Source organism: Perissodus microlepis, chromosome 18 (assembly GCF_051167445.1).
Source record: "Perissodus microlepis isolate ML-2025 ecotype Zambia chromosome 18, ASM5116744v1, whole genome shotgun sequence".
Lineage (NCBI taxonomy): Eukaryota > Metazoa > Chordata > Actinopteri > Cichliformes > Cichlidae > Perissodus > Perissodus microlepis.
The window spans coordinates 33032795-33042268 of NC_140478.1; the positions used below are offsets into that span (position 1 = coordinate 33032795).

The 9474-nt window shown below is 44.2% G+C and overlaps 1 protein-coding gene across 1 annotated transcript; it reads left to right on the forward strand.

Annotated features, from left to right (window-relative positions):
- The first annotated feature begins 633 nt into the window (after positions 1-633).
- Positions 634-8315, forward strand: iqub (IQ motif and ubiquitin domain containing). Its single transcript, XM_084912198.1, has 12 exons — positions 634-937; positions 1158-1292; positions 2055-2222; positions 2498-2673; positions 3362-3517; positions 4053-4263; positions 4350-4525; positions 5808-5978; positions 6400-6576; positions 6660-6908; positions 6994-7179; positions 8037-8315. Exons 1-12 carry the CDS (start codon positions 814-816, stop codon positions 8229-8231), a joined length of 2124 nt encoding a protein of 707 aa, XP_084768324.1. The 5' UTR covers positions 634-813; the 3' UTR covers positions 8232-8315.
- Positions 8316-9474: the final 1159 nt, after the last annotated feature.

The following is a 9474-nucleotide window of genomic DNA, read 5'->3' on the forward strand; positions in this document are numbered from 1 at the left end:
GCATGTAAATGTTGCTGAACTACAGAGCTCCTTCAGTGACAAACTGCTGCATCCTAGATGGATGAAGTAGTGATTCAGCAGGTCCTTCCTCCCTGCAGCCGTCAGACTGTACAATCACAACTGCTCCCAACAATCATAGAGGTTTACATCAGCACTGCAACTGATTCACACTACAACCTGGGTTCGCCTCTTATTTGTATTTAATTTTATGTAACTTCAATAACTGTACAGTACTCTGTTTTTGGTAACTATTGTCCATGATCTAAATATGTAATACACTGTGTATGTTTCTGTTCTGTGTGCTGTTTGTTTGTAAATGTGTTTGGTTTGGGGTTTTTTCCTGCTGTTACAAACAAATTTCCCCTTATGGTACAATTGAAAGATTATTCTATTCTATTCTATTCTATTCGTTTTAGTGGTCTGTGATTGACAACCAGGAGTCATCGTGATTGACGTGAATTATCATTTTCTTAGACAATAGTTTCAGATTTTTATTTTAATGAGGTTTCATTTCAGTGAAGTTTGTGGTATACTCTTTTTTTATCTGACCCAAACAAGCGCCAATGAGAGGCACAAAATCCTCTGACTCTGCTTCCAACAGGAAGTGACTGCTAGTCGTTGCTATAGCAACATGTAAACACTGCTTTTGCGTGGAAACCAGTTAGTGCAGTTAGCTCCAGGTTGACGCACATAATGTCATTAGATACAGAAAAGCGAAACGCGCCCGGTCTTCAAACCTGACGTTTGAAAGGCTTTTGTATCGTTTTCATTCATAACAAGAGCTGCAGTTTAGTTCAGTCACTGAACTCTGTCATGTCGGCGCAAAGAGGAAACCAAGAGCAGAAAGAAACAAACACAGAGCCAGGCGGAGACACCGCGGAGGAGGACGGCGGGGAGCCGGGAGGAGAGGAGGTGAGGTCCGGCAGCTCGGCTTCAGGTGAGTCCAGGTGGGCTGGAGCTCCTGACAGTGTTCGGATAAATACTCAGGAATAAAGAGAATGTGACCTTTTTCACAGCAGCAGAGACTCGTGTGGCACAACTCGCATCAAAGGTTTTATTACACTGGAGGGGAGAAATACTGAAGTGCTGCTTTTCTGGATTGTGACTGAGCACGGCCAGACTCGATAGCAACTCTGTGTCTCTGTGTGTGGTTGCAGTCAAGGTGGTGCTGGTGCCGGAGGGCCACGTGATGACGGTGGCGTTTGCTATCGAGCTCAGCATTCACGAGCTGAAGCGTCACCTCGCCTCAGAGCTCCGAGTCCCAGCAGACGTGCTTCAGATCTCTCTGGATGGTTTGTTTCTTTCTCCTGACCCAGTGTGAACCTTCCAGGTCCCTCAGGTCATCTGGATCCGGCTTTTTGTCAGTTCCCAGAGTCAAAACCAAACACGGAGAAGCTGCATTCAGCTTTTATGCTCCTTATATCTGGAACAAACTCACAGAAAGCCTCAGATCAGCTGAAACACTCAGTTTATTTAAATCCAGGTTGAAGACTCACCTGTACTCAGCTGCATTTGAATAAAACACCAAATCCACACTTTTAAGATTAAATTTCAAAACTTAAATTTTAACTACTGATTTTATCTACTGTTCTGATTTTATCTACTGTCCTGATTTTATCTACTGTCCTGATTTTATCTACTGTTCTGATTTTATCTACTGTCCTGATTTTATCTACTGCTTTTTTAAAATCAATTTGAAATCATGCTTTTTATTTGTTTTTGTTTTTAATGTCTCTGTGAAGCACTTTGAATCACCTTGTTGTTGAATTGTGCTATATAAATAAACTTGCCTTGCCTTACTTCCACAAGTTTTGTGAGTCGCAATTTGAAGATGACGACTAGTGGACATAGGTGTCAGTTGTCTAGATAACCCTACAAAGTCTTTACTGTCCTGCCATATGACAGTCACTAGTATCCTGACTGGTAGTTGCTTCAGTTATTTGCCTTCAAGTTGAGAGGAGTGGTTTTTTTTCATTTCCTATGATGTTTGGTCACCAAGTCGCTGCGAGCTGCTGCCTGTGTGGATACAGATTAACGGGTCAGTGTGTTTTTAGGCAGAGCGGTGGAGGAACACAAGAGTCTGATGGAGCTCGGCGTCAGGCCTCACAGCTCCACCCGGATGGAAATGAGCTCCACTGACCCAAGCTTCCACCCACTCCGCCCTCTTCGCCCCCTAGAGCATGACAGCATGCCCGATGTTATCACCGTCCAAGTTGAAGCAGGTACGAATACACAAGCTGCTACCTGTCCGTATACACAAAGTGCTTCCATTAGACATGAAAGCACTAAGAAATCACGAGTTACATCTGATTTATTAAAACTACAAGACTCCATAGTAAATAACTGTAAAGATAAGGAAAAGAGAATCACGTGCATTCATTTGAACCGACTTTTAGCTAAACAAGTTTGCCAGACCTGGGTTAATCCTGGTGCCAAGCTAAAGATTTCCATACAAAGATATGCTGTCTTTGAAAAACCTTCAGTTATTGTCTCTCAGATGGGGGGGTGCTTCAGGAGGTGGTGGTGGAGATTGAGCGCCCACGCCATCAGAAAGCCTTCCTCGGTGGCTACAGGCATCGGCTGACGGGGCTGGAGTACCATCACGCCGCAGTCCAGACGCTGCCCAAGAGGAGACCCGATAGAGGAGTGGCGCTCTTCAGCCGCGACACACAGGTACAGAAAACAGCTTCAAAAGCACCACAGTTTATATCAGAGTCAAAACTGGGACTAAATAAGTCTTTACATAAATAATGAAAAAGATCGGCACAGGACACCCAGACTTCATGTTCAAATTAAACAATGTAATTCTAGAGACAAGAAGAGAGTGTAATGAGCTCCCTGGACCAACAGAGACAAACGCCTCTGAGGATTACAGCGTTCGGCTGCGCTGATGTGCTCATTTAAACATTCATCTACTTTTTTTTTGGTTAAAATCTCTTAAACTCTCCACACTCGAGGTTTTATACGGTCAGTGCTGCAGCTTTCTGTCAATTTTACCTCACAGGAGATCTTTTCTTATTCCTTTCATTTATCCCATCACAGTCAATACTTAATTTGTTCCAGTTTGAATTCAGTTTGAATTACTACTCAAGTACTATTACACCAAATGTCAATGAGATTGACATTACAGTAATCTTATTCAAGTCTAATGTTAGTTTGAATTTGATCTAAAACCTTCCATTAACCACATTGAAACAAAACCCAGCCGAGTCAAACAAAACAAAGTCACGAGGTCTGTCTGCAGGCCGGAAGCTCCTCACACAACTTTCACATTTTATGGTATTAACTTTGGCTACATGTTTATAGATGTGTGCTCTTAAAGCCAGTCAGCCCCTGATTTAGTTTGTTTTCTCTGTATCAGACAGTAGAGCTGAAGTCTCAGGCTCAGCAGTGTCCAGTCAGTGCCTCCACCCAGATGACTGGCATCGGCTGCTACGTCTCCTGCATGAACGACAGGTTGGTGACTCCAGGGAAATACACCACTGCTGATGAGTACCACGACCGGAGGCTGAGAGCTGTGAGTGTACACTGAGCGTGTGTGGTTACAATGCAGTGTTTTTGAGTACCTGCTGTACCAAGTGTTTGGACACACCTGCTCTTTCACGCCGTTTCCAGCTCTGTAGAACAAAACTGAAGATATCAAAACTAGGAAATAACACATTTGAGCTTCATAGTGCGAGTGATGATTCAGTGTTGCCTTGAATTCTGAATATAAATGTGACCAGCAATGCTGCGCTGTTAGAGCTCAGCATGCTTTATGGTGGGAACACATGCTCAGATTTCTGAGGCTGGTAACTTCAGGCTGCTGGCCCTCTGTGTTACAGTGAAATCTTGCTCTTCTTCGTCATCTCGGGGATTCACGGTGTTTGAATTTTCAGATTTTTGGTGTTTGAAATGGTTTCGATGTCTTCAGTCTCGTTCTGCATCACAGAAGATGAAGAACAGTTTGTGTGTGTAGTTATCATATACGCAGTAAATTCAGTGTGATACTTTTAACATTAAATAAAAAATACATTTAGTGGGACTAAGTATATGACCCGTCACACACCCAGGTGATCCGTCTGCAGACGTTCGCTCGGCGCTGGTTGGCCCAGCAGGCGGTGGACCACCTGAGGAAGGAGCGAGCCCGGCGGTTGGCCTGGCTGGAGATGCAGGAAAGGAGGAGGAACGAGGAGAAAGAGGAGCAGCTGAGAGACCGCCGAAACCGCTGGCTGAATCCGAAGAGGCAGGAGGACTTCAACCTGCTGTATCAAGCTCTGGAGAGTAGGCTTTAGGGGCAGGAGGAGTTCACCGCTTTATGTCTGTGAATGCAGCAGAGCAGTTACGTATTTTAACTTTGTGTGTCTCAGAGTGGAGGAACGAGGAGGAGCAGAGGATCAGCTCGTCCCTGCGAGGAGCTGAGAGGAAAGCAGCTCTCTGCGCGCTGCTGGACCAGGAGATGGATCTCATTGCTGCTATCGGACGCCATCACATCGCCGTTCACAGCGACAACTACGACAAAGTTGTCAGGAACTTCCTGGACAAGGTCAGAGGTCGCTCCTCCTCCTCTACTCCAGCTCTCAACCCAATTTCATAATTGATCATTTATATGCAAATGAAAGTCATCATTAAACACAAAAAGAGAACCATGGTTGTGTGTGTAGTCACATCATCTTAATTTGATTTAATTTTACGCACCTTCAGTTTGTTGCGGTGCTCGTTACAAGATGTTTAATACAAGGTGGAGCCTGTTTCATTCTTATTCATGGCACTTCAGTCAGTGCAAGGCTGCTTGCTACACTTACAAGCACTCTCATCACATGCTTTCGTAGCACGATGTTCCAAAGAGATTCTAATGATGTCAGTAATGTTTGGGTTTCTTATGGTGTTTCACACCAAATGTGACAATAAGCTTGTTGTTCGTTGTGAATTATCGATTGCAACCAGAATCTAAAAGTGTGCCGGAAGAATCTCAGCTTTCGTTACATAATGTAAAGCAAATTTTTGGCCACAGATCTAATATTTTATGCTGTGCTGACATGTGTTATGAGGCATAGCTTCTAAGCTTGAAAACCTGATCTTGCATTCTTTCCGATGGCCAGCAGAGGGCGACTCCTCTGCTTGTAAAAAAAAACCAGTTCAGTTCTGTAGGAGTTTAAAGAAAAGACTCCTTTGGCTCACTTGACTAGGAAAGACTTTCCTGATCAGTCTTTATTTAACGTATCCTTGTTAGAATCGGACAGATCTTGCACTCTTTCCTAAGTGACTGTCCACGAGTGGAGGGTGTTCTGGGAATCCATCCTACCTGACAAACCATCCTACCCGTTGTTACTACACATGCGTACAACACGAAATTAAGTGGCGAACTGCCCTACCCTTGTGAATATGAGCTAGAAACATACTTTAACGGGTAAAATGAAGTGGCAAACCGTCCTGGCTTTATGATTATGGGCTACAGCATACTCTGATGGGCAACGTTAAGTGGCAAACCGTCATACCTGCGTAAATTTGCTGGAATTACTCTGCGACAGCAGAAATGTGCATAAACTACTTACGGTAGGACGTTTTGCCAAAGTAGGATGGTTTGTGAAAACAGAGGGTCCCTCAGTTTCGTGTCAGATCCCCACCCACACGGTGATCACAAAAACACTCAACTTTAAAACAGGACTTGGGTGAGACCTTGGTGGCTACAGCCATCTTTTATATACAGTCTCTGGTTTCTCCCTAAATGCTGGGGTTCAGGTGACTGTGGGATGTATTTTTTCAGAGCCAACTTTAGAGGAGCGTTCGGTCTCACAGGTACTAACACTGTGCTGTATCTGCTCCAGTCTGCGTCTCCTCATCAAAGGCGAGCAGCGGACGGTCGTCTGATTGAGATTGAAACTCAGAACACCATCAGAGCCCGAGAGCTGCGAGATCTGTACAACAGCATCAGCCTGACCACCGTCAGCCAGGAGCAGAGGCTCCACTTCCTCATGACACTGAAACACACTGTCAAGGTAAAGGGGGGACAGGAAAGCAGGGACTCGCTGAGCACAAACAGCAACGGGGCCGAGGTCAGACTGAGACACAACATTCCAGCCTTGTAGCATTTGGTCAGCTGCTCATGCTGTTACGTTTTTATCAAAAATAAGTGGAAGTGAATCGCGCACGGTTCATAGCATAAATGAGTCCCTAAACTGAGGCTCAGTGGTTAGGACCACTGCCTGCACAGTGAGAGGTTACTGGGTTCATTTCTCTGGGAGCTTCAGTTTTTTTCCCATTGAATGTTAATAATAGCGGTCCGTGTCACTCTGAGTCTCATGAGTTTCACTTCTTGGTCAAAAGTGTTATTTTTAGAATAAAACAACCTTTTCATAACCAAAACATTGACTATTACAGAAGTGTACACATGTTTTTTCTTCCATGCTCATTGGACAGGAGCAGGAGTGTGCGCTGACCCGGGACATCGTGGATTTGGTTGACAGGGAGGTAGACCTAATGACTCGAGGGGTTAAATCAGCCAAGTTGGAGGGCCTGAGGAAGAGGATCTGTACTCTGTTACTTCAGTACATCAAAACTCCAGCTTTCAACCCTGAGGTGGCCAAGCTGCTGAAGGTGAGCAACCATCCCTCCTCATCTCACATGTTTGGCACAATCTCAAATATGATTTCATATGTAAAATTTAAAATCTGCCCCAGGTTCCCCAGAATCCTTCCCAGCTGAAGAATGACATGATACTCTGCCAATACTGTCATCGTTACCTGCGCCTCACGGACTTCATTATGTCGGCCAGCGGCAGTCTGAACCGCCAGTGCCACCAGTGCGCCAGACTCAACAACAGAGCCAGATCTCGCGATGACTTCACCTTTTACAAAAGCATCCTGATGAGGCTGAGAGCCGACGAGCAGAGGCTCAACGCAGAAGCTAAGATCCCCTTCCTGCTGAAGGTGAACTGCTTTCATTGTGTATATTGAACAGCTCCACTGATTTCACTCTTTTGTCTACAGAAGTCTGCCATCTTCATCATTTCAGGTGCAAGACATGCAGTACTTGGTGGAAGCAGTGTGGGCGTCCCGGTCGGCCCTCAGCGCCAACATCAACCTCTACAACCTGGTGTTTGTTCGGTGGGATCGTCAGAAGGACTGGAGCCCCTGGAACTGCATTCTGCTGTCCAAAGAAGAGACCTCAGCTCACTTAGAGGTGGAGGACGTCCACACGGTCTGTACATGTCTGAACAATATCAATGTAGCTTTTGTTGAGAGAAAGTCTGTATTAGGACTGCCTCTCTCAGTTTCCACTAGAAGGAACTCTGACTCTGTGTTTCACTTCTGAATCGACCTCCTTAATGCTAATCTCTGTGAACAGGTACCTGCATACCTCGTCCAGTCCACCGTCTACGTTTCACGCTTTGCCTGTCCAAAACGTGAAATGTTCACGCATGCAGAAGTTACAGTAAGTTGCAGTAACAGCAACAGAGGGAGATATTTTATTTCCAGCCAACATGAAAATTTAAACAGACAGTAACACATTTACATGTAAATACATATTAGTCCCTAGCTTAATCGATTCTGACGATTTAGGACCTTGGAATGTACTTATTGGCATTTTTTGCTCATTACCGACTTCTTGGCTTTAAATATATTATATATTATCTCCCCCTGCTGGTAATGCAACTTCTGCATACGTGTCCATTTCATGTTTTGAAGAGGTAAAGTGTGAAATGGACACGATGGACGGCGTGTCTATTACACGTTTTGCGGTTTGACATGTATCCAGAGCCATCAGACCAGAGCTGTTGACTCGTTCCGTTACGGATGGTTTTTGGCACAGCACCTGCTCATGTTTCTGGCTACAATGTTGTTGTACAAAGCTTACATATTTACACTGTAATTGAAGGCACTCTGCGCATTTTCTAATACTTTCCGATGTACATTTGATTGTTTTACATTTTATTTGTTTTGGTGGCATTTTACATTGTTAAGCACTTTGTGCAGCATGGACTGTTTGGAAATGTGCTGTATAAATAGACTTGACCTTGATGAATTCTCTAAGCCTGTGTGTGTTTGTGTGTTCAGACATACGACACAACGTTAATCCACGAGATCGAACGCAAACATGCACAAGCTCGACGCCACTTCAGCCAGGTTCCCGTCATGTCCGAGCAGCTGGATACTCACCCTGCTGCTGTCCTTGGCAACCAACTCTCCAAGCCCATTACCATGGCAATAGTCAAGCATACCAAAGACATCACTCAGACCTCAGATCATTAACACTCTGTGCAGTTTTATTTCTTCTGCCTGATATTTCTTGTAACTTTCATTTGAAGTCTACAGTAAAGCTTTTGTTGGTTCTGACTTTTGTACATTTATTTCTCTGATTTGATTTTTAAGGTAGAGGCTCATCTTAAAATGTCTCATACAAACATCTCAAGGATGTTTTGAGTTTGCCAAGATGTTCAGCTTTATGAAAAGTCATGTACTTAACAAGCTTTTATATTCATAGCTTGATTTTTGGCCTGGTATGCAGGGTGAACTGTGGGGCCTTATTCAGTATCAGCGCAAGTTGCCATAAGAAGACATTCAGTTTCTAGATGATGATACTCACACTTACCAGTGACGGCAGAACAGAATCCCAGCAGAGACGGGATATAGGACAGACTGGTTTTAGATTTTAACAAATGAAAAACTGTCCACAGTTACAGATTGTGTGTCCAAATGCAGGTTAAAGCTCCATCATGCAAAGCAATCTTCTCTGGACCATTGTTTCAAATTTGAAGGTTTTTTTTGGCAAATGTGGAGGTGTTATTAGACTAAAGAGGGGGGGGGGGGGGGGGGCAACCCGCTCATTATCAGCGCAGAGTTCAAACACCTGCATCTCAGATATTGGTGGTGCCTCAGTGCCTATGGAACCAGCAGCGTACTTGTAGAGTCCATGTGCTGAACTGGCCAGCCTGCAGTCCAGACTTTTTACTAGCTGAGAACATCTGGAGCCTCATAAAGCAAAAACCATAAAGAATACTCGAGTATCGAGCAGCTACAATCCTCCATCCTCCCCCAAGTCCAGGAGCAGAAACAGATGTTACACAAGCTGTCGCTGATTTGCGAACCCTGGACACTATCAACCTGTTATAAACAGGTAAATTCAAAGTGAATTCAAACAGCATCAACATCTTTAATGTAAATTGATGTCTGCTGCTCTCAGTGTAATTTACCATTGACCATGAACACCGCAGCTGCTCTGCAGCAGTCAAACATCGAGCATCACTGTAAATTTCACTGAAAACTAACCAGTGTAGCCTGCACTAAACTTTACCAGACTGACAGAATAACATCAACTATAACTGGTTATGTCAAAGCTAAAGATGTTTATTGACTCGTACAACAGACTGAGATGCTGAGTTCTACAAGTGAGAACTTTATTTACAACCACGCATTGAGCAGTCTGTTGTAGGCAGTATTCTTTTGGAGATTGTGTTTTAGGTTTATCCCATGATCTTAAAAACTAAAGCTAAAA